The sequence below is a fragment of the Tubulanus polymorphus genome, chromosome 1 (genome assembly GCF_964204645.1).
Source record: "Tubulanus polymorphus chromosome 1, tnTubPoly1.2, whole genome shotgun sequence".
NCBI classification, from domain to species: Eukaryota; Metazoa; Nemertea; class Palaeonemertea; order Tubulaniformes; family Tubulanidae; genus Tubulanus; species Tubulanus polymorphus.
This window is the reverse complement of record NC_134025.1, coordinates 4,153,879-4,179,257: the sequence shown is the minus strand read 5'-3', so window position 1 is coordinate 4,179,257 and position 25,379 is coordinate 4,153,879. Positions and strand designations below refer to the sequence as shown.

The window sequence follows — 25,379 nt, the reverse complement described above, 5'->3', positions numbered from 1 at the left end:
CTTACAAAAAAAAAAAATGTGCGTGCTTTGATTGCGGTGATGGCATGTGCGCATTCAGTAGCACACAATAAAATCTACTTTTTGATGGGATTGTACGAGTTCTCTCATTCCCTCTACTATTGCCCTTATAAACATAACACACCTTTGACAAGCGCAATACTGCAGAGAAAGGCGACCGATTTAATTGGAGAGCATCGAAACATAATAAGTCGTTGAGAGTCGATGGCTTGACTAAGCAGATTCTAGGCATACACTGGAGCCGACTTTGGCCATTTGCGAACGACTATCGAGTGGTGCAAGTAGTGTTTACATAATGCGCTTTAATTCAACTTTGTTTACTGATGATGTTGAATGTGGCATCTTGTCGCCCTCTCCGTGCGCTGTAAAGTAGAGATTTGTAAACCTTTCCATGCAGCTTCATGTGACTGCGGGGTAACTTCAGCGGATACTGGATTCACTGATCTCTAGGTTAGATGAAATTTTAAACATGTACTTTGCTCCGGAAACGTGTTTGGAATTGTGCGGCACGCGTAAAAAGCCCCTAGTAGCACTGCGTTAAAGCATTAACCATCAAATTTGGTGTTATGGATTTAAACCATGACCTCACAACGATGCGACTTTTTTCTAACATATCATTTGTAGCGTTTGTTAGTTAGCAGCATTCTGATCACCGATCTTTGTGCGTAAGGTCAATTTTGGAAACAGCATTACCCCGAATCACTCAGCTCGAAATGGCCCTTTGGGAATTGTCCGGCTTGGTAGATGTAATCATTGTCAGTAAGTTGGCAAATCAACCTGCCATTGATTTCAATTACAGCAATATTTTGTGTAATGAAACTTGTTACGATAATCGAAATCAGTTGACTCAGGCATACGAGAGCCTATCGGCAAGAATCAAAAACGCCCAGCTAGAAAATTTATACGACAAACACAAACCGTTTTTCTCAATTAATACACGATTATTTACTGCCGATATTTGTTGAGATTGAATATTGATAATTATCTTTCATCGCCCCGTGTAGTTATTTTCGCGAACAAATTACCTTGCGTTCTGAAATAACCACATGGAATTAATGATTCAAAACTATCGGCTGCTACAGGAATTACCAATAAGAGACACATGACAGATGGCTGAACGCTAAAGATTCGCATGCTTTCTGCTGCTGGACTCGCTCTCACGAACTTTCTGAGATATTCAAACCATCAACTTGTTATAACATCGACTTGTCAAATTGCGGACGGACAGCATTGTGTCGTCATAGTATCGCTCGTTTTGAAAATTTGGAGGTGCACCTCAAAAATAACTTTTAAGATTATTTTGAATATTTTGGAATATTTAAGCTTCTGGTTGAAGACGTGTTCCTAAAATTTGAAGAAATTATTGAGATCTTCCTGAATTATCTAACAATGTGTTCCCCTCAGTCCTTTCGATGGTCAATACATTTTAGTAGGGCGCGTGTGCAATTGCGGAAATGAAACGCAAGGTACGCTATTTAGTATGTCTTTAATGAGGTATATTTTCCCGGGGGTTGCCCCTTTCCTGGAATAGACAATAGTTGTCATAGAAACTATTATATTTTGACTGGTCATCGTGATGTATCCGTGTCCGCCCAAGAAAAAATAAGATGTGCAAAAGCTGATGACTAGAAATCACTGCAAATATTACGTTTGTAACTGGTTTTATGTTTGTAATAATGGCACCAGAATTCCGGTTATTACTGTCAAACATCCGCCACTTATTGCACGTTATTTGGCGTATCTTCATCAAATCTATTTTTCTTGCATTGATATATAGAAATATCATGACATTCTTAAATAAATCAAAGCCACTTATATAACGAAGTTTATTATCGAAGCCTGTGAATTTCATTCTCAATTTCTATTTGAGATAATTCACTCGCGAACCTGATATTTCGATATATCTGCATATCCCCCTAGGATTTGTTAATGTATCTATGTATAATATTTAGTGCAAACTTTCGGATTCTGGATTGTACGCGTTATTTAACAGTACACTGGAGCCAGCACTTTGCCCGGGGTAGCAAGATTGATTAGCGATAAGTAATATCCAGCTATCGACCATAACGCATGTGCTGCAAATCGCCGGACCATCAAAACCCTATGAATTATTAAATATGTCACCGCTTTGAGGACCAAAGAGTAAACAGTTTCCAGAATTAAATTGTGTGTGTCGTCACGATAATAAATCGCCCCTTTTACGAGGAAAGAAGAAAGTAAAAAACGTTCAAAATATTGTACTAGATTAATTCAATCGATAATGAATAACTAATTTTTCGAGTTAAAGTTCAGATTTCGTTCTGCAATTTCATACATGGTGTGGTCGAGTATATATAATCAGTAATTGAAGACAAATGTGAAGGTTAGTGCAATGCTTTCTGTGACGAATCATGCTCAGCTACAATTGGTATTGTTTGAAATTTTTTCGGCAGATTTCCTGACTATTGGCACGCCGAATCATTGTTGAAATAATTATTTAGTGTTTGGCTATTTCTAGGCTACGTCCCAGGTGACAACAAATCCACTTGGATTATCACTGTATGCATTCACAAGAGTTTTGAAAAGTTATTTCCTATTTTTCTTAAAATTCAATTTATTTTCTAGAGAATCCAAAATAGAACCCGCGGTAATCTCTCTGCTTTCCATGGAGCAGGGCGTATCCCTTGTTAGGTTATAATAAAGATGTAGTCATGAACACGCTATAAGGACTTGACCGCTATAATTGTGAAGATCATATGCCGCGCTTCCTTTGAGTCATTGAAGGGAATGTTTGATTACTCGGGGATACGGGTCGTTTATCGGGCTAGTGATTATTACTGATTGGCCGTATGCTGAGACTGATGAGAAGATGGACTCGTGGTCCACCAAGTGCAAATCCGAAATTAATTGACAAACTATAAATTACGATAACCACAACTTTACGATTGTTCTCAAAATATTTGGACAAAATTATTTGGCTATATTTTTAGGACTGATTTATCATTGAATCAATAACATAAAATCTTCATTTGAATCTATATAAAAAGAATTTGTGAACACTGAAAAATTGTCCATTCAGAAAAAGGTTATTTCACTATAAATTCTTAAATCGGTAATCTTTAACAGTGACATAAAGTTTCTAAACTATTCACGAAAGTTACGACACTTTAAAACTTACCGGGAAAAAGTTCTGGAGATGTCCTGTTCATAATGGGAAACATCGTGATTTATCTTCCGCAAGTTTCTCGTGCGCGTATAAATGATTGTTAGAAAGTTTGCGGAGGACGTGGTTCCAAGCGACTATCCAAACTCGTGTTATCCCAGGGTTTGGCGATGTCGTCTTCTTAGGATGTCGCTGACGTGAACGCGTCGAAATATTCGTCAGTAGTTCGTCTAGTTAAACTCAAGTGCGCACACCTTTCTTTGGGTTCACACTCCAACAGCCAGCCGCTTATTACTTATTTATACGGATGCTTATCAATACCGGGCGGTAATCGATAGAGATATGACAGGATGAGCTGGAGTGAGAGGCAGTCCTCTGTCACTTTGAATAACCAAGTTCTAATACTTCAAACTACTATTGCTTCTTTTTCAAACACTGTACCAAGACTTATTACAACGATTTCCGATCATTACGCACGTGAGCGAGACCGCATGCGCAATCTGCTCTTTTCAATATCGTTCAGTTGCAACTGTCATTCATAATTTCAAGCGGCTTAAAATGGCGCCGAATTTCGCTTAATCAATCTGTATTAAACGCTAAACCTTTTCGAAATGCGATTAAATTTTTTTCAAATGTAAGAAAAACTATTTTGAGATTTGAATATATTTTTATAACCTTTTAAGCTAATTTTGTCATTTCAGAATAGGATTGTAACAGTTCGATGTTTTTCCCCTATATGCTGAAATGGATGACCAGAAACTATTTGCGAGAAAATTCGCCACGAAAGCCTCAAAAACTCAGCACACAATACAAATCAAATGTTCCAGGGTACAATGCATCGTATCTGCTACTACATCAGCAGCTCTGAATACTACTCCTCTGAGGGCATTAATTATTCATTAATGATGGCTCGTGTTTGACTGCGTCATGCACACGAAACAAAATTCAGCGGCGCGTTCATTACTAGCGCTCGGTCACGCCGTCGAACCTGGGGTGTTAAATAAGCCGCCAATTCGGCTCATCGTTCTGTGCTACTGAATTTTTCTAATATGTACAACAGACGAGGACAGAGGACCTGAAAATCCCCGTCGAAATTTGTTAAGGCTTAATTGAGACTTTGTACATTTGTATTACACCAAGACGATCGTTCATCACTTTCCAAAATTCCACGGGTTTCGAGGTTGCGTTAACTTGCTTTTGATAATAATTTCCTTAAAATGATTCAGCCTTCTGTGCGTCCCCATTTCTGTTGACAAGTTACAGACTTTATTTTTTTTGTAAAGTTCACAATTGAGGAAAAAAACAATAAGGGGGTAATGCGCAAAGGCCAAACACGAGGAGGTGGGTGGCCGGTTAAACCATATCATATATCATATTCATAATCGGCATTGTCGCCAGTCAATACAAATTAATTTAACGCGACAAATACAAAACTATGCGGCACATTTTGTGCACCGGTGTCAGCGCTGCGGGTAATAGATTTAAGCTGCCCGAAATCCTGATGGATGGAGATTGACAAGACCCCGTATAAACCCACAGAAATGGTGTAATCTAATTTTCTAGTGTAGTTTAATGGCAATTATCGTAAAATTTACTCCGTGACGTGATTAAGGAGAGAACTATTCGATTTACAGTGTTAAGGCTGCAAATACGATTTGCACGTTTTGTGTGATGATTCGTCGGTGAAATTTGTGAAAAACGTAATTGCTTTTGGGCCACTGTGTTGTTCAACTGCATTTCGTTGACCTTCTGTAATGACAAAAACGTGTCATAGAAAATTCCAAATTACTTTTGTTGTTCTTAGGCTTTGATTAATAATGTCTTGGAATTGTACAGATAATTCTCATCTAGATGAGATGCGACAAGAATCAGGCGGTTCTGTAGCGATAACAAATGTACACTAGACAAAAAGAGTGAGGTTTATGATCCATGCGAAGTTATGCTAATTTCTTTGGCTATTTTTGTAGGAATAATCAATTTGATAGAACCACAGAAAAAAACGCAAATTACAGAAAGAATCGCTTCGTTAAGTGGTAAATACCCATATGAAGTATTTCATAGATAATGGTTGACAATTATCTGCAATAATCTGTAGCAGTGAATTTCGAGCTATTGCTGATTTTGTTCTTGCTCAAAATAAGGTAAACCAAAAGGAGAAAAGCACCGTCGTACCTTGACCCAGCGTCCGAAGCCCCAGATTTAGTCTTTCCAGCGGTACTAAGAAAGTTCGTATGGCTCACCGATTGTATAAATTCTTACCCTTTCCCATACTAATCAATCCGTTTCATCGCATTGGAATAGTCGAAATCTTGTGGGTAATATTAATCAAGAGGTCCCCAGGCTTCCATACATTTATTCTATAATAACCGTGATTTAGATAATAGCATGCTGGGAGACAATGCGAGAAAACGTTTATTGGCGTTTCATTTTAATTTAGGCCTTTTTTATCAGTTGGAGTACGGAATGCCACCCAGAATTTCATCAATAACATCATCAAGAAATTACAATTTTGTTTTTCCGTCTTATTTTTCGAGCTAATAATTAGCAATAATTAGTTTTCTTCGTTTCTTCCATCATTCAATATGATTTTCGCTCCGTCATTATGTTTTCTGCGGTTTGTTCCAACATGCAGAAAATACTCGAATGGTAAAAAAAGATTTTTGTTTCATTTTTCCCTTCCCCTTCCACGTCCGTAATGGAATTTTCCTTTTCATTTTCTTATTTTCCCACTTCCATCTTTTCTCGAAAAAATCTGTGCCTCAAAAAAATGTATTTCTATCGATTATTATTGCACAGGATTCGAACCTACTCATAATAATAGACTGAGCAGCGACTATTGCATCGCGCGCCACCTGTCCGAAATTCCGACAACCAGGCACTTGTCTTTTCTATCGTCGTGTAAATCCAGTGCTGTAAATCAAAGGATGGCTTATCGCGCTTTTTCACTCTGCCGACAGGTAAAATATTTCAGAATAATTAAACAATAAATAATTATAATGTGGTTGATTGAAGTAATGTCATGATTGCTAATATGGTTAAATAGTGTAATAGTTTTATTTATGTAACACGTCCCAGTCATCATCATGGTCTGTGTGGATTTCGTTCAGTTCTTTATTCGTATACATAATAACAGAAAATGTTCCTTATCATTAGGGTTTGTTGAACAGTGTTTCTGGACACTTAAGCAGACATTATGGATCAAGTGCTGCTGTAAGTATTGTTAGATTGCTGCTATCGCATTTCCAAAAAATGAACGATTTTCAGAATGTGCCCTGCCTTCGGGTTAGCGGTTAGGCCGTGATTAATTAATTTCATTAAAATATCCGTTGTGAAAATTGGTGATATTTTTTATTTCAGCCAACAACAAAACTCTTCATTGACAACAAGTTTATAGAGTCTGAAGCTACTGAATGGATTGACCTGCACAATCCGGTATTGATTGTTTGTTATCTTTGATAAGCTCACAAATATGACGAGTACCCCTTGTCCTTTGCAGATATTGAAATGATATCGGTTATTATAAACCATTGTCATATCTCAAATGAATGTCTGAAGTTTAGAAGGTCAATTATTCAAACATAAATGTCTTAAAAACTATTTTCATAAAAGATTATGTAATTTTCATGTAATCAATCAAAGGCGACAAATGAAGTAATTACACGTGTCCCGAAGTCAACACAAGCCGAGATGGAAAGAGCTGTTAATTCTTGTCAGGCTGCTTTTAAAGAATGGTCCAACACAACTATCCTGACACGCCAGCAGCTAATGTTTAAATTACAGAATCTCATCAAAGAAAACATGGTATTTTACTTTAATTCCCAAAATGAATGTCATTATGAGAAATTGAGTGTAAGGCCTCCCATAGATAATTATATCTCATTCGATTTACAGAAAGAATTAGCTGCCAATATTACAAAAGAACAAGGCAAAACTTTAGTTGATGCTGAAGGTGATGTACAACGAGGACTTCGTAAGTACTTCACTTTTCATTCCGTAGTTGAATTGAATGAAACGATTTTGAAGTATTAAATGTATTCATTAAACTTTGTAGAGGTTGTTGAGCACTGTTGTAGCATTCCATCACTACAACTCGGAGAATCATTGTCCGGAATTGCCAAAGATATGGACACAATTTCCTACCGGGTTCCATTAGGTGTAACAGCTGGTATTACTCCATTCAACTTTCCTGCTATGATTCCTCTCTGGGTAAGTCTGCATGATATAGCAATACAATAAAGTATGATATAGTATATTTTGATTAGGGCGCTTTGTTCGCCCTTGTATCACTCCAGATTGTAAGAGCCACAGCGCAAAGGTTCAGCGATGTAATGCGTTCTATTGAATCGGATTACCTCCTAGGTGGTTGTAGTGTGGATATTCTAGTTTTGTATGAAAATTGATACTAAAAAAGTCACTGTTTGACCTATTTGTAGATGTTCCCAATGGCACTTGTAACGGGTAATACTATGCTGTTGAAGCCTTCTGAACGCGATCCCGGAGCTACTATGATCTTGATGGATCTTGTTAAGCAAGCTGGATTCCCTGACGGTGTTGTCAACGTGATCCACGGTGCTCACGATTCTGTCAACTTCATCTGCGATCATCCGCATATTCAAGCCATCTCATTTGTAGGATCGGATCAAGCAGTAAGAGCGCACGCGCAGTTTACCACATTATGTTTTATTAAACCATTGATGTATACTTTACTAATAATACTGTCTCATCAATTAAGGGTCAATACATTTATGAGCGTGGATCACGCAATGGAAAGAGAGTCCAGTCCAACATGGTGAGTTTAACACCAATTCTTGACAAACCATTGATATAAGTTGATTTTGAATAAACTCTCTACATATATCTGTTTTAGGGTGCTAAAAACCACGGCGTCATTATGCCAGATGCAAATAAGGAAGCCACACTTAACCAGGTATAAACGGTTCAGCTCATGTTGTAGTGTGCCACAAGTTAGACAAATGATATGATCTGATGCAATTTTCAGGTTGTTGGAGCTGCATTTGGAGCCGCTGGTCAACGTTGTATGGCACTTACAACTATTGTATTTGTTGGAGAAGCCAAAGAATGGATCCCTGAATTAATAGAGAAGGCTAAGAAGCTTCAGGTTAATGCAGGTATTGTGTTGACTTACGCTTATCTATAAGACTGAGATAACACTGCTCTAAATAATTGAAAAGTGATCATACGATTCAACTTTGGTTTTGCAATTTTATTTTGAAGGACATGAACCTAATGCTGATATCGGACCTTTGATTAGTCCCCAATCCAAGGAAAGGGTGATTAATCTTATCCAGAGTGGTGCTGATCAGGGCTGTGATATCTTGTTGGATGGACGAAATGTCAAAGTACCGGGTTATGAAAAAGGCAACTTTGTTGGTCCAACTCTAATCCATAATGTCAAGGTAATCCATTTCTCCTGGAGAGAACCAAATCAACTTCTAGGCCAGCGATGGACTTACTATATTATCATTTTCGCTTTCAGCCTGATAACACTTGTTACACGGAAGAAATCTTTGGGCCAGTTTTGTGCAGTATGGAAGTTGACACACTCGATGATGCCATCCAATTGATCAATAAAAATCCCTATGGAAATGGTACGGCAATTTTCACCACGAATGGTGCAACTGCAAGGAAATACACCCAAGAGATTGATGTTGGACAGGTATGTTGGAACTTGGGCAAGAGGTTTTTTATCATAGTACGCTATTGCCCGGTAAATCTGAATGATCTTTTGTTTTGTAGATCGGAGTAAATGTTCCCATCCCTGTCCCACTCCCAATGTTCTCATTCACCGGTTCAAGAGGCTCATTCCGAGGTGATCAACACTTCTATGGCAAGCAGGTTCGTTTTGATAAGGAAAAAGATGGTTGAAAGTGTCAGATGTGTCTGAATATTACTGGACTTCAAAATTTATTTGCAGGGCATTCAATTCTATACTGAGGTTAAAACCATAACACAAATGTGGAGAGAAGATGATGTTACCGGTGGAAAAGCCGCTACAGCAATGCCCGTCATGCGATAAAACAGATTATGAAATTTGCAGTGTGCTTTAGTGCAATATGATCATGTCAATTTGTACTGTATATTCAAAAATCATGAGCCTTCACACATCTACGTGCTTAATATGTGCTTTGTTTGAATGATTGATTGTTCACCTGTTTTAAGTCACTGGTTTATTAAGTATTAACTTTGTAATATACAATCGTAAAATAAAATCCACTATTATCACTTATACACTGGAATTTCCTCTCAAGTGATGGATTCTCATACATTTAACAGCTCCGCATCAATGATTTGCATGAGACTAGATTTACATGAAAACTCCATGATCAAGGAATGATCAGACTTGAGGCAATGCATGTGATGTCACAGAACATCATTAAGTGGCCGAGTGAAGTAATAAGAGGAACAAATTGATAGCTATTTGATGGACAATATGACACATGTGGACTGTATTCGTGCTGCATAACCTGCTACAGGATCCCTATGATTTGATTCCTTCAAAACTACTCTAGATTATTTAGGAGTTGTACGTTAGACTACACCTTAATCGGTACAGTTGGAACCAGGATCCCTTTGTTACCCTATTAGCCGGTTACCGGATAAGAAACTGAGTTTAGTGTCAAGGATAAACATTTACTTATTATATAAAACCACTGAATTAACAGTTAACTGAGATAAACGGTACCGATTTAGGAGTACTGTAAGCTGGATATAACATGATGCAGAAGCTCTCTTGAAATATCTTAGAGCAAGATAATCAGAATTGATAAGAAGTGAGGTCATGTATTAGATTAAAATCGAATGGCTACAAACAAACTTGGAAAGGAGACATATAGTTTCACTGAGAAGTCTACATATTTATTTTATAGTACACAACAATATTCACATTACAACCAATACAGTCTGTACAAGAAAAAATACAGATATGTGTCACATATACAACTTAGAACAGAAAATATACAGAATCTATGAATACATGTGGCAACTTAATTAAATAAATAATCAAATAATTTATGTTCATGCATCATAAACATAAACATTAAAATGCAAAAACAATTTAGCCCTATGAAATGCACACCATTATAAATGGGTTTGTACCTTTTTCACATCCATGTACAAAACATATAAAATTGTGATTAATGCACTAGAATAAAAGCAGCAGATTTTCTTGTTAAAGTTTTTGCATCGGATGATGATAATCATATAATAACACAAATGAAGTTAAGCAAACTCGTAGGTAGAATAATGCTTCAGTTTATGCACTAGCTGAAACAGATACATGCAGTAGTACATGTTTAATTGTTAAGTTAGGATTCATAATGCCGTTACAGACCTGAACTATTACAAATAGTATTCATAGACGAGATCATTTGACTTTTTAACCTTTGAATATATACCCATATCTACAGAGAAAAGCTGAAGTGTGGAATGCATAGCATCACTTCGATGTCATAAGAAACTAAATTCAAGTTGGTTTTCAAGTAAAAAATATTCTAAGTCAGAAAGGTTTTAAGATCACATTTAGAAAAAAGCCAAATGAGACTTCATATATTCACCACTGATAGACATGTAGAGGAGTAGTTTACAAAGGAACAGTTTTACAGACAAAACGCCTGCTGTTTGTTTATAGTTACCTATATGTTATTGATGTTTATAATAAATATAGCACTCTGACCATTGATGCTGCCAAGCTTTTCCTAATTTGTGCTTTAAAAGCATACGTGTACATAAACCACCTTACATTATTGCATATTTGAAAGATTTCCATTGAATATTCAAATGTTATCATGAAGATATTCAAAATCATTAATTGAAAAGCAACCATTCTATACCAAGCATTTTTTAATCATAAAGGAATTGATAACTTATTAATCTTTGATCCTGAACTTGTTCCCCGAAAGATGGAACAAATAGAGCGCTGAAACACCCAATTCCAAATTGAGTCATTAAAAAATTGAGTTTCATGTAAGCCCAACAGAATGAGACTCTTGTTCATGAACAAGAACAATATTTTTTACAAAAATGAAGCTCTTCAGATTAAGAGTAAAGACCTTATTACACGTGACGAAATCGCATTCAGATTTAAATTGTTGAGTTGTTGCTGTTCAGAAAAGAACAAGAATATATTCTGCTGCACTGTCAGTGACTACAGTTATTTAAATTCTCCTGAGCCTCATGAACTCCAGAAAGCTTTATCGAAATTACATGTACAATGAAAATTTTCTACACAATTCAACATTGAAATAATGGCACGAGAAATTGAGAAAGCAAAGCACATTTCTATGAATGAAAGAAAGATTTGCAAGAAAATTTCAGCAGATTTAAAAGGCTGTCACGTCTCCAAATTCCTGGTTCCATTCTTCATATTTACCTGCTGCACCAGTTGGAACGCTACGTCGAACACGTTTTAATGATTCTATGAAATCAACCAGCTGAATATTCCTCACCTGACTAGCTTTAACATCTTTAACCTCATCCACTGGTAACTCTGAAGTATAAATAAATTGCACAAAATTGTTAAATTTGCATGGGAGCAAGGGTACCAAACACGGCGGGGAATTCCTGCAATATTCAGCTCCGACGTACTGGTAATCTGTATCGGGATAACCGTCTTTTTTAAAGTTTGATTATTTCAAAAGTTTCAAGCCATAATCCCTGGAATTACGGGCTTGAATATGAACTTAACTCTCAAGTTTCTAATTTTTATCATAGGCAAAATAGGATATATGAAATAGCGGTCAGAGATCTGATTTTTGAAAAGAGAATGAACATAAATAAGATGTGTATGTATCTTTTATGGGTGTACCTCTTATTGGTCCTAATGCTGCATCTTTAGCTAAGTTAGTGAGATCACTTCCAGAATACCCATCAGTAAGCCTGCAATAGAAAATTTAGAAATATACATTGGATTAGAAATTGTACAAATGTATGATCATAGATGGATGATTTCATACTCACTGAGCTAAATGAGCAATATCATCAGCACTGAGAGGACTCTTGTGTTTGGACAATAAATAATTCAACATTTCAACCCGTGTCGATAAATCTGGCATCCGTACAAATATTCTTTTCGAAAAACGCCTGGAAAAAATTATCAAAATCATGGATTGAAAATTTACGGAGAATTATTGGGTCTGCTAAGAAAAATCTAAGATTCCTTAACTACCTCAGGACAGCATCATCTAAATCTGCTGGTCTATTAGTCGCTCCCATAACCAGTATTCGCTCATCTGGATTTGAATGTACCTAAATTGAAATGGATTATTAAGTGCTGACACACAGTGTATAAACAAGGAACTATTTCCTCTGAATAGTCATTATCACGGGATTCCATCAATCAGCGATCATATACAGTCTAATGCACACACTAAAACATATCGATGTAATACGAAATACCGGTATCTCTTACCCCGTCAAACTCGAGAAGAAATTCTGTTTTCAGTCGACGACTTGATTCATGTTCTCCTTCCCTGCGTTCACACAACAGAGAATCTACTTCATCTGAAAAGAAATCGTTGATAAAATCAGGGTTAATGCGTATATATATATATACATTCATATTCAAAATCAACCACCATCAATACGATGCATACCTATGAACAGAATGGATGGTTGTAACTCCCTGGCAACAGCGAACATGGCTCTGACGAGTTTTTCACCTTCACCAACCTGAAATATTTACAAAATGCGGTAATACATACAATATTCAGAGTTACTGTATTCCTTCTATCGGTATGTAACTGTATCTTACCCATTTTGATGTCAGACTAGCTGCACTGATATTGAAAAACGTAGAATTAGATTCATTTGCAACGGCTTTAGCCTGAAAAAGTGAAAACAACAAAATAAACCAATACACTCAGCATATCTGTAGAAATACTTATCAAAATTCATCTGCATCTGAACATAATCCTTACCAACATTGTTTTACCATTGCCGGGAGGCCCAAATAATAAAAGCCCACGGGCAGGTGCCCGCAATCCAGTAAATAACTGAAAAATAGGAATTCCATGACAATCGCTTCTAACAGATATAAGTGTGTACATTATACATATATGGTTCGTGACGATAATACCTCTGGACGCAATGCAGGTAATATAACCATTTCCTTGAGGGCCTGTTTTGCTGTATCCTGTCCACCTGCATAAAAATCACAATGTTTATGAAAAGTGATCTTTGACTGTGACTGTCAATTGACACTCATATAATAATGCTGTGTTACCTATATCATCAAAATTAACCGCTGGTCCTTGGTCGACAATTTCATCCAAAATAACTTGCGCCAATTTTTTGTCGACGTTCTTAAGATTAGGACTGCATTTTTTCCTCGGCGTTGAACCCGCCGTGCGTCTGCTACTAGCCTACAATACATTCATTCATAAAACAGATGACGCAGGATTAACAACAGATCAACTGTTTCTAACTATTTTTTAATTCTCTCAAGAACCTTTATATGTCCCTCAGCACTAAGTATTGTACATGTATTGTAGTATGCATCGCACCAGACCTATCTACGTATTTATCATATCTCCACGTAGAATTTCACGTTCAATAATGTTTCCACAACCAGCAAAAACAATCTATTATTACATCTACTATACTTCCATTGAAGAATTGTTTTAAAAAGAGTATGGAAATATTTTACAAGAGCCTCTCAAGTGATTATGTGATTTACAGGGTACATGTATTTATCTATATATATATAAGAAATATAAAAAGCAAGAAATAGGAAAAATACAGGAAGGAATAAAGCAAAAAACATGACAATTATTATGGTGAATAAGGTGCCGGTTATGATGACGATACTCGATACTTGATAAATGGGCCAGAATCTTATCTCATCAATCTCGATACAAGTAATCATACGAATATTATGCGAGATTCATAGTAACACTGATGACAAGCCATCCATGCGAGGCATAAAAACCATAAACAGATCCGTAAAACATTTCACCAGCGCTAGACTAAGGGCTGAAAATGTAATACTCACCCTACGGTACAAATGGTAATCTCGACGTTTATAAATGGGGCTTGTTCGCCTCTGTAATCAATGTTTATAATTCAACTCACGAGATACTTTCATTATTTTAAGTACATTCAGTACATTGTATATGCCATATTAGCTAAACTCAATACATCTGACGAGAGACACCCGGTATACCCGAGTTTAGAGAGGTGCATGAAACTAAATACTTCCTTTGAAGGATTCTTTAAGGAACAGAATTTTGAGAAAAGTCACCCGAGACAATAACAAAAGTAGTGTAAGTAATGAAAAGCTGGGAGCGCTAAAAAACACATCGATTCAATGGGATTCACAAGATTTAAGAATGAACCCTAGAAACAACAGTAAGCGACTTGTGACTTACCGTATCAGCTGGTAAACTAATTTGCCGAGACGGAACCTTTTTAACCGGAGACGATGTCGGCGATGGATTTGTTGGTTTAATGGTTGGTTTTGTTCGAGGGAGCGTATTACTTTTATGTGACATCATCTGTTTTCTTTGTGTTGAAGGACTGTGGGGCAATCTCTCCGATGCTAAAACAACAAATGCTGATTAAACATCATCGCGGTTAAAAAATAGATAATTACGAAGTGTACGTGGTTGTTGGATGGTTTGATGATCATATACATGGGGGAAGTAAAGTAGTGTTTACCCTCTGGGTAACCTTTCCGACTCTCAACAGAGAGATAGAATGCAATCAGTAGCCTGAGTGATTGATAGCACTTCCTACTGCTGGATAGCTAACATTACATGATGATTTCATGAGGAATAAGAGATTGTATGAGTTTGTATAGGAATTTGCGGGCAGCTGTTTCATAACACGGTTAACGTGAGCAAATCAAATATATTTTCCAGCATTAAACGCTGACACTTAATAAAAATCCCCACAAAACAGTTTTATGAAAAGAGCAAGGTGCTGCGGTTTCTTAGGATGAAATCTATTAACACTGAAAATAAATTCTTATAATCAAAATAGTACAGCTACGGAGCAAGCAAAGTTCTCACATGTTATCCAGAAGTAGGAAGATCATTTGAAGATTTTCTAGTTAATAAATTACCGTACAACGAACTACATCTTATGGGATACAATTGCTAAATGATTGTCTCAGTTGATAATTGCCTATCTTAATGCTTAACTGATGATTTATATTTCCCTGTAGAGTTTCTTTTTATGCAAGTTTAAGGATGGCAGAATATCTTAAGATTGTCTATTGATCCTCTGGGTATTATTCCCAAATGGTCCACACCAAGATTCATGGACATGAATTTTGTATTCGCTACAAGTTTTAACATTAGTAAACGCATTCATTTCTCCCTCAGAGGAAAATGAACATTTTCAGCACATTCAGAAATTCTATGATGAAATACGGCGTCAACGGACTATCAATGCTAAGAGTTAATGATTCTGGTCAAGGTCGACTTAAAAGTGGTACAAACCTCTTCAACAAAAGCTACGCCCAAAAATACAATAGACTCATAACTTTCTCAAGAGTCATCATACCCTACCTAGAAACTACTATATTCTACTCGCGTAAAAGATTTTTGCAGATGATAATGAACACAAACCTGTTGTCTTAACTAAGGGATCGCTAGGTTTTCTGTCAATAGGGGGACCTCCACTGCTAACCGTGGAGGAACTTTTACTTTTGTTGGACGGACCAATATGCGTGTTGGCCAAATCAGAAGTTAGTTTTTCCGTTTTTCCATGTGTTTTCAAAGCGTCTTCTATAAGAATAACAAAACACAGAACAAAGACTGAAAACAATGAATCTAAAAGCATCATGCGAGGATTTCAAGGATTAACGTTCATTATAAAGATATACGAAATACGAGTAATAAGCAAGCCAAATCTATAATATCACTAAAAATTGAAGAAGACCATATAAATACAGTACACTAAAAAAAACAAAGATGCAGATACATGAAATGATGGTGATCTATAGGATTTCATGATATCCATCCGGCAGCTTCTTGAAAAACTTGATACATGTGATGAAAACTTAATCCATCTGAATGTCTTTTAGAATAGTAAAGCTGGTATAAGAGCTGAAGATATACAGTGTTACAACATGTACCATTAAAACCTACAACTGCATAAATAAGTCTCTACTCAAATCTACCACTTACCTAAAACTTCTAATCGATCTTTAGCCATGACGAGATTAGTTAACATTTTTTCTTGAAGCCGTTTGCTTCTTTCATGAGAATCACCTGGGGAAAATATGATAAGAACACTGAAGAGAAGGTAGAGATATAAAGGTATTCCGCTGAATAAGTAGCATACACTCTTTTATAGGGATTTTATGTATGAATTTATTCATATTTCAGGGTTACGCTTAATTTGATGCATTGGTCATCATCTCATCTCATCTCATTCTGGATGTAGCAAATTTATCGTAATTAACTTGCTCGACAATTAATAAAATAGTAGATAAGAGCCGAGCTGCCTTCTTCAGAGGCAGAATTGGTTTAGTCATCGTACAGCAAGTTATGTGACTGGTTTGTCACTATAATGTAACAGATGCACTGCTGATGATGAGTCTCAATGTGTGTATTGTAATGTTCTTATGAGCAAACCGTCACAGTTACACTGATATACTGATACTGTTTTATATGCGAATGGTTTTAGATCGGGACCTCGTCCATCCAGATTCATTGGTTAGATAAACATGTAAACTTACATCAATACAGAGAATTGCACAACATGATTATTAGCCAAGACGGTTGATTATGCTTCACTGGCCATTATATCTACAACTATACTGAAGAACTAAATTTCTTCAAATCAATTTATGAAATTAATGAATGACAGTTTAATCGAAGTAAACACATAACAGCTGACACTTCGATGATCCACACATCAGTGATGTGATGTATTAAATATACTGACAGAATACAAGTCATCCTTATAATTATGCGTACATTACCGAAAATCAATGTCGTGTCAGCCTTTGCCGAAAGGTTTTACAACTAAGCTACTGAAATGTCAACGAAAGGCTAGATTTTTATGTATGTTTACCCGGTATTTTGCGTTTGACAAGACAATAATGAACAAGATTCCTTTGAAGTTTGACACTTGACTAGATTCACTACTAAGAGTTACGCATTAAAAATAACATCAATGAACGATCAAATGATGTAAGAAAAATAACCTGTGACTCATAATAAGATCGAAGCGATTTTTCACTGAAATTCTAAGTTAATGGAAATTCTGCGATAATCCCATAATCTCAATTTATCATGCAATAATAAAACTAATGGAGGATTTTGCGATTAAACGAATAGGATGAAAGGCTAACTTTCATTTGATGCACGAATATCTATTATCGCACACTTACCCTGTCCACTAATTTCCAGGGCTATTCCTTTCTCTAATTCACGAATTCCCATCTTGTACAAATCGATGCAATATTCTTTTCTGCCTGAAATATTATGAACAAATATTTCCCCGATCAAAGATTTATTCAGCTATAAGAATATATTACACTGGACCCAGTTCCACAGTTGTGAGTTAGAGTTAACTCCGAGTTAAAGTTAGTTCATTTTCGATGTTTTAACTCAGTCAAATCTGAACTCAGGATGTGGAACTGGACCCCGTTTATCAAATTTCATTCTAGACACAATTCCATAAATGTATTAAGTAGAAAATGATTTTAGTGAGATATTTAAAAATAATGCTTTATTGTTTGTAGCTCAAGGAAGAAAAAAGAAAAAACATGAGTGCCACTTAAAACGACATTGTTAGAGCTTTTCTTCCAATACAATTGACACTTATAGCAGTAAGAGTGACCCTATCGAGGGCTAACTGAATTAAAACAATAGTATCAGCTTTGCTGCAACCAACGAGACTGGAATACTGATGCAGCGATTCAATCGATAATATTCTACTCAATATGTGTCAAGAATGTCTCCATGGTAACTGCAGTCTCAGGGATAGATTGTGCCGAGAAGTCATCGATGGCGAATGAGGTAGTTTTAATACCGAACATCGATGTTCACCTTTCTGAGCATAAACTGAGCAATGAATCATCAGCAGCATCAATACCTGACAGGAGATGAAAATGATGTATGAAATGACAGCATTTGAATAGTTCAGAAAGGTACATCCCAGGGATGATACAACGAGTTGTAGAGGAGTCGTGTTAATCCGGTCTCAAATTAATAAACAACTGATTCTATTTTTTGATTTATTGGAAAATACAAGCTTTATCTGGTAAATCTGACAAAGCTCCTACCTGTATGCACTAGTAGGAAAAGCTTGTATTTTTCAATAAAATCAAGTTAACTTAGCTATTTCGTGTTTATTGATTCGAGGATGATACGAGATGGAATGGCTCACAACTGAAGGAGTATTTATTACATTAGTGTACTGGTATAGGCCTATGCTATGAAATGAAATGAAACTATGAGCGTACATGTATTATGATTCAGATGAACACGTTTTAAAGATCAAATGCTCCTCCCATGAATTGCATAAAAACTGTTTTCGCTAATCCATAGTAAAAGATATAATTTCAAAACCATCTGTTTTCAAATATATTTTACTGTAGGAAAGTCTGGAAAGCAGGTTATATCTAAATGACTAAAGGTTTGTAGCGGAATTGGAATTTTATCAGCAATCTATGAATCATCGATAAAAAAACATGCCAAAAAATGTTTTAAAACAATTTTGCCTCCATTTAACACATTTCTAAACTACATTTTTTATTTGGGAAACATAAGACAGGTTAGTTCTAATATACATGCACTGGAGGTTTTGTCACCTGTCATTGACTTGTGATTTATAACAATCCTTTGATCATCTGGAAAAAAGAGAAAATAACCTAAAACCTCTTTCCTAAATTTAATGATGAAATGTGATGATGAATTTACAGGTTAGAAATAAATGATTGGTAGATTCTTCGATGAAATTTGAGCTCAGAAATTTGTCACCACCACTGAGACTGAGTCAGGCATGGAGCATGATAACTGATACGAACTGGATTAAAACACAATAGGACAATCTAAGTATTATGAAATGGGTGGATCTAGCTGGAGTAGAGGGTGCTCGGGGTCTGGACTGAGGGCCCCTTTTGTCAAGACAGACAGACAAAACCTGTAAGTGACATTCATTGCCTCGGAAGTTGCATCTTTTTTGGATGCATTTCCTCCAAAAATTTCTAACACGTTAAGGGATGTCCATCCTTTTTAGGACCCCAACTGGCCAATCTCCTTAGATCCACCAGTGAAATGGGCTAATCTTGTGACAGTTATGATTCAGCTGCAACGCATTGGAGACGGTTGTGTTTAAAGAACACTAAGACCACCTGTTAATTAGAGGCTACTAATCCTGAAATGCGCTGTTCGCGGTTATCTGAAATTTAGGACAGAGTGAATTACTGTTAAAATCTTACCTTTATCTTCTTCATCTATCTTCAGGGCCCTAGATATGTATTCGAACGCTCGACGGTGGTAATATTTTTGAAGTGACATCGCTGGATCCCAATCAGATTTCTGTTGTTGTTGTTGTGACTGAGCTCCTCCACCTCCAGGAGTGTCCGACTTTTTAGTGTCGATATTTAAAGCGTCTGCTGTAATATCCGCGCGTTTGTTAGTGTCGGTCTCGCCTCGTTGACCGTCAGCTGATTTCGGGGATTTCAGTCGAGAAGGGAGGGCCACGTTGAATACATGACGTCGTCTGTACATAAACACTATCAACACCCATATTTGAAACGCAATCGCTCGAATAAGTGCGAATATTATAACAAGAGGAAACGCTAGATAACGTAGATTTCGCCGATGCACCGATTCGTTATCTCTTCCACCTCCTCCGCCGGGTCTATCGCACCTTTTTCGACCAAAAGGCTTTCCTCCTGTTCCTTTTCGCTGCATGAATGCTTTTGGTCGCCATATCACTGGCGAACGGGTTTCCCAAGATGACGTCATTTACGCGGTTAAACAAACATCCAGTGGCGCGATAATTTGTGGATACTCTTAATGGCGGATCGTGCTGAAAATCTTTAGTAAATTCAACTTGTTTGATTAATTACTCGGTCAATACTGGCTTATTCCGAGGTAAATTTTCCGTATGCTATGTTTGAAAGATAGTCTTGAAGTTTTTCTCAAATTCTATATCATTCAACGCTCTGTTGAGAAATGAGGCGCCTTCAAATTATACCAAATGGACATCCAACACTCAATTCAAATCAGGTTTATTGAATCATATGATATTCATATTCACAATTTTGTATTTCCTTTCCTTTTTAGAATGACTGCTCCAACCACAAATGTGTTGTTCGTAAAGCATCTGCCCAAAAGATTGACTGTTGAACAACGGATTGAGTTCCTTACTCATTTTGGAGCAAAGAATGTGAAATGTATGAAAGACACTGGAAAAATGAAATATACTGCTTTTGCAATATTTGAGGATCATGAAGCAGCGGCTTGTGCTTTAAAACAGTTGCATCAGTTGGAATTTTTTGGACAAATTCTAAGCGTAGAATACTCTAAACAACAATTTGAAAAGTACAAACCGCCTTCGTTAAAAGACCCTCCTCTAAAATTGAACAATGATTTAGAAACTGAGACAACGAAGCGAAAGAAATCAGCACCAGAAAAAACATTTCCAGGAGATATACATTATGTTGCCTCTAAATTAGGCGCAAACTTTCCGCCTAATCCTAAGTATGAGTATATGTACCCGCCACCGACTGTGAACATTCTTACGAATATCGCGAATGCTTTAGCTTCTGTGCCTAAGTTTTATGTTCAAGTGTTGCATTTAATGAACAAGATGAATTTGCCCGTTCCATTCGGGCCCGTCACGGCTACGCCCCCTATCGAGATTGGGCATGTAATACACGCGCCGGTAAGTGCGAATAATGATCAACTCGAACATCAGGAAATGGAGATAGATTCGACTGAAGAATCTGAGTTAGAAAGCAGTTCAGAAGAAGCTGATGCGAATAATGTTCCAAAAATTCCTGCTACTTTGAAGAGACCGTTAAAGAAAAAAGAAAAACCTTCGAAACGATTCAAGTTGCAGATCACTACTCCTCAAACGACGAATAACAAACCGGAGCTAACCGCCAAACCCGAGGATGTGTTCGAAAATATCGGCTCACAAAATCCTAAGAAAAACTTCGAGTTTAAGTTATCGACTGAAATAGGAAAAGTAATAGATAATCAGTATCAGCGAAATTCAACTCACGATAACGGTAATGTCAGTTCTGCTCCAGCAGACAATGAACAGGAATCAGAATCAATAGATAGCGGATTTGGAATAATAAAACCAGTTACAAAACAATCCGATAGTGAAAGCGAATCCGATGATTCGAACGAACAACTCGCTAATTTCATATCATCCAGCGAACTGAGAAAGAATCGATTGTCAGAATCGGAAAGAAAATCGTTGAACGTTTTCAGAAATTATGACGCCGGTGAACCGTCGAGTAGACTGTATATAAAAAATGTAAATCATAAACGCGTGCATGAAAACGACCTCAAACGTGTTTTTGGACGTTACGTAAACTGGGATGATGAAACCGAAGTGAATATGTTCGATTTAAGATTAATGAAAGAGGGACGAATGAAAGGACAAGCATTTATAACACTTCCATCGGAAAAAATTGCCAGGAAGGCTGTATACGAGACTAATGGATTTCTAATGGAAGACAAACCATTGGTTGTTCAATTCGCGCGATCTGCTAAACCTAAATAATGCTTAAAGTAATTTATATTTGTATTCACATAAAAAACATAAAGATGATTAATGGTTTTTATATGTCAGAATATATAAATGTACGTGTAATCTGAGGTCTTACATGTACCGGATACTAAATAAAAATTGTATTAAAATTTCATAGAAAAATATATTAGCGTATTTTGAAATGCATGCGTGTTTTACGAGTAGGAGCTTCCGGGCGACCGTAATTCTTTGACTCGTATACTACTTATACATCACGTATATTCTTGGCAGACTCAATTGTAGCATTCATAAATCTAATCGATTGCTATAAACATGACGAATTTGTGAGGCAAGATTGTCAGAAAAATACTGCCCACGCGGGATAAGCTGTCTAATTCGCACGCATTATCCATGCTATACGGGTAACATCTGCTATAAAATGCCCGTCTTGTGGCGGCCTGTAGTGTTTTTTTCCTTCAATAATTCAGACGTTACGCATCGTCAGAGGATTCCACCACGGATTTATATGGACTGCGTATGTTTGAAATATGATGAATATTCTCACTATCATATACAGTACACTCCTTCGCGTTCGGCGAGCCGTAAGACTAAATAGGATTGATCTGTTTTCAGCAATGACTTGTCCCTGATTCTTATCGCAAGATTACGTATGAAACGCACTTCATGGATAGATATGTTATGTAAAGGAAATAATGCACAAACGTTTAACTTACCACTATCATTATAAAACCAAATTCATGTATATTAAATCTCTTCATTTATTTCATACATTTGTATCAACGAAAATCGCTCTAAACATCAGATTCTTTTCTTGATGTTAGGCTTTAGTTTAGGCCCCGTTCAGTTCCAACCAAATCAAAAACGAACCCGTGATCCGCATGTTCTTCACACTACGTGTTTGTCACTTGACCATAGAAATGAACAAACATAACATTGATTATAAATTTGCAGAAATTAAAAATTACTCGACATCGACGACTGCCCTTTTTAACGACCTGTTTACAGGAAGCCCAACGGTGGGAAAAGAGGCTGATGAATTTTCCATGAAATCTTGGTGTGCCGTTAATCACGATCAATCATGAAAAATTCTCCCGGATTTTTTTTTGTATGTGGGCCAGCCACACCGGCGTAACGGAAACTGATTGTAATGCGATGACGTTAATCACGGGAAGAACGGACGAATGTTGACGGATAACGTCGTTTACTTTTAGAGTCGTTGAATATAAATCTAATCGCCTAAGTTGAAGTGTGTATTCGTTTGTTTGATCTCACTCGACACGAGGCTGAAATCGCCGACGTGCGAAGCGTGCGGGTAACGAGTGCCCTCGGGATTTCTGCAGGCGAGCTAATTAAAACCTCAACACTCCGGGGATGTTTGTCTCCATAAAAGAAAATAAAGTAATAAGTCTTCGTTTTGTGAAACCATCCAACCCAATTATACATCTTTCATTATAGCGAGATACATTATAGACTGGAGGGATATATCTGATGACATTAGCTGACTGACGTGTTATCACTCATAGCATGACAAACGGGGCCGGTGATTTGTTATTTGTTAATTTTGATCTCGTACGACACTAAAGCTGTTAACATTACCGTATTTACAGGACAGAACAGCGTCCGATTTGATCACTCTTAGACCCGTAGTTCGCGCCGTAAAAATCGTAATTAGTGTTGTTAATCACGTACAATTTCCGGGCCATTTTTCTGATAAAAGCTGTCGTTCACAAAATGTTACAAGAAAACAGCAACACTCTCAATAATCACCCGCTTCACTAAAAATGAATGTACAGCTAATTCTACTCAGGAGACGTTGAGAACGCATTCAACTGTGGATTCTTACACGTCCACAACTTATGCGACAACATGTATACTTACAGACAAGATCTTCATGAATAATTCGGAACTTAAATTGTTCATATATTTTGGCGCTAAAGACGATTATTTTTAATGGTTTATATATACATGTCAGAATGTACAAACGTATACATGTAATCCGAGATCTAGCATACAGTAGTGGATATATATATAAAAAAAAATTGTATTCCTATAGCAAAATGTTCAGCATATAAGCGTATTAGCGTATTCTATTGCATTCGTGTTTCTGCAATTCGTTATCCTGTTACGATATCCCAGTAGGAGCTTCGTGTTATTCAAATTGTCGCTTAGAAACTAACTTCATTTTCATGTGCGATGCTTTTTCGTTCTAAAAATGAAAATCGTCAATAAGAAAATAAATGAATTATTAGATCCTCGTCACGAACGTTCAAAAGATCAATATACATACATTTTTTTCTATAGTCGTCAGTTTTTTAAAACAACATTGAACATCGTATTATTGACGAAAGGTATTGAGTATCACGTTATGAACATATGTGCTCCCTACCAAATATTTCCCTATAATGATGAGGTAATATAACAAAACCGATGAGGGATAGTTGAGTGTGATGAATATAAAATGTACACAGTTGATTTTACGACGAAGGACCACACGTTAATGAATTAATGGATACATTCTGCTAATGCATTTGCAATCGAAAAGTTTGATTTATTTTCCAGCCTAAGTGTGGTGCATGTGTGTGTATGCGTTAACTACAAGCGAATGGTTTATAAGCGCTTGATTACTGAATTTATTTAAAGGTGAGTTGTCTGTAACAGTTTCGACATTTTCTTTTTTCTTAAATAAGCTCGAATTATACATAATCTGGCATATACATGCATATGTAAAACAAATTGATTGTAAAAGACTTTGTCTTCAGGGAAAATATTTTTGGTCGAATTACTGTATTCGTAGGCCTGTGGGTATTAAACAAAAAACACAGTATAAGTATTTGCATGGTACAAAAGTGCTTTTTCGATTTATCTTTTTGATTTTAAAAGAATTCGATAAAAATTTCGACAAAATTTCAGTTCCAACAAACAAGCTATTAACAAAAAGATGTTCGCGCAAGATGCGACATATTTTACTGTCATTCAAGAGGAAATACGTGTAATAGTTTAGAACAGACACGAAGAGGGAATTCATAAACATCTGTCACACAACTCGTATATTTTAGAAACATTATAGAACAATCGAATGCAACGCACATCTTGTGAAAATATATGTAGATTAAGTATAAATGAGTCAGGTTTTAGCAGGATAAGACCAAGGTTGTAAATTACCGACAATCAATCTCAGTTGTCAATCTTCCCGACTGTGATAAATGTTTTATATATTCCTCATCCGAGGTCCTTCAATGTATCTGCTTTGCTATACAAAAACTGGTTAATGAGATCCTTATGAATTATTGAACTGTAGGCCTACACAGCTAGAGTCATTGTCTAGTGGTCTAGTGCTTTATTTGATCTTACTGTGAAATTTCATCGATTAGTTATTTACAAATGAGTAGTTAATGGGCTAAAAAACAATGCTTTGCCATCAGGAAAATGCGTGATGTAATTACATCGCATGAACCCCGATGGAAATTTGTGGCGGGATATACATATGTCGTTTCTTAAGTATTTTCTGGCA

The 25,379-nt window shown here is 36.5% G+C and overlaps 3 protein-coding genes across 8 annotated transcripts; 2 read left to right on the top strand and 1 right to left on the bottom strand.

Moving 5' to 3' along the window:
* The first annotated feature begins 6,027 nt into the window (after positions 1 to 6,027).
* Positions 6,028 to 9,407, top strand: LOC141901086 (putative methylmalonate-semialdehyde/malonate-semialdehyde dehydrogenase [acylating], mitochondrial). Its single transcript, XM_074788166.1, has 14 exons — positions 6,028 to 6,117; positions 6,314 to 6,370; positions 6,518 to 6,592; positions 6,800 to 6,961; positions 7,052 to 7,130; positions 7,212 to 7,366; positions 7,594 to 7,806; positions 7,893 to 7,949; positions 8,028 to 8,087; positions 8,160 to 8,289; positions 8,396 to 8,577; positions 8,658 to 8,837; positions 8,918 to 9,016; positions 9,096 to 9,407. Exons 1-14 carry the CDS (start codon positions 6,085 to 6,087, stop codon positions 9,195 to 9,197), a joined length of 1,584 nt encoding a protein of 527 aa, XP_074644267.1. The 5' UTR covers positions 6,028 to 6,084; the 3' UTR covers positions 9,198 to 9,407.
* A 618-nt stretch (positions 9,408 to 10,025) lies between these two features.
* On the bottom strand, positions 10,026 to 20,080 carry LOC141904227 (spastin-like). 6 transcript variants are annotated; one of them, XM_074792793.1, is made up of 17 exons: positions 19,575 to 20,080; positions 18,945 to 18,983; positions 17,520 to 17,603; positions 16,309 to 16,392; positions 15,748 to 15,906; positions 14,545 to 14,714; positions 14,169 to 14,219; positions 13,401 to 13,539; positions 13,254 to 13,318; positions 13,096 to 13,170; positions 12,930 to 13,001; positions 12,772 to 12,847; positions 12,588 to 12,679; positions 12,345 to 12,424; positions 12,137 to 12,259; positions 11,985 to 12,055; positions 10,026 to 11,666 (listed from the first exon to the last, which is right to left on the bottom strand). In XM_074792793.1, exons 1-17 carry the CDS (start codon positions 20,050 to 20,052, stop codon positions 11,500 to 11,502), a joined length of 2,025 nt encoding a protein of 674 aa, XP_074648894.1. In that variant the 5' UTR covers positions 20,053 to 20,080; the 3' UTR covers positions 10,026 to 11,499. The 6 variants fall into 6 exon arrangements, with proteins under 6 accessions (XP_074648894.1, XP_074648910.1, XP_074648917.1 ...); XM_074792809.1 differs by lacking the exon at positions 14,169 to 14,219; XM_074792816.1 differs by lacking the exon at positions 15,748 to 15,906.
* A 72-nt stretch (positions 20,081 to 20,152) lies between these two features.
* On the top strand, positions 20,153 to 21,985 carry LOC141912650 (RNA-binding region-containing protein 3-like). Its single transcript, XM_074803976.1, has 2 exons — positions 20,153 to 20,235; positions 20,428 to 21,985. Exon 2 carries the CDS (start codon positions 20,429 to 20,431, stop codon positions 21,878 to 21,880), a length of 1,452 nt encoding a protein of 483 aa, XP_074660077.1. The 5' UTR covers positions 20,153 to 20,235; position 20,428; the 3' UTR covers positions 21,881 to 21,985.
* The last annotated feature ends 3,394 nt before the right edge of the window (positions 21,986 to 25,379 follow it).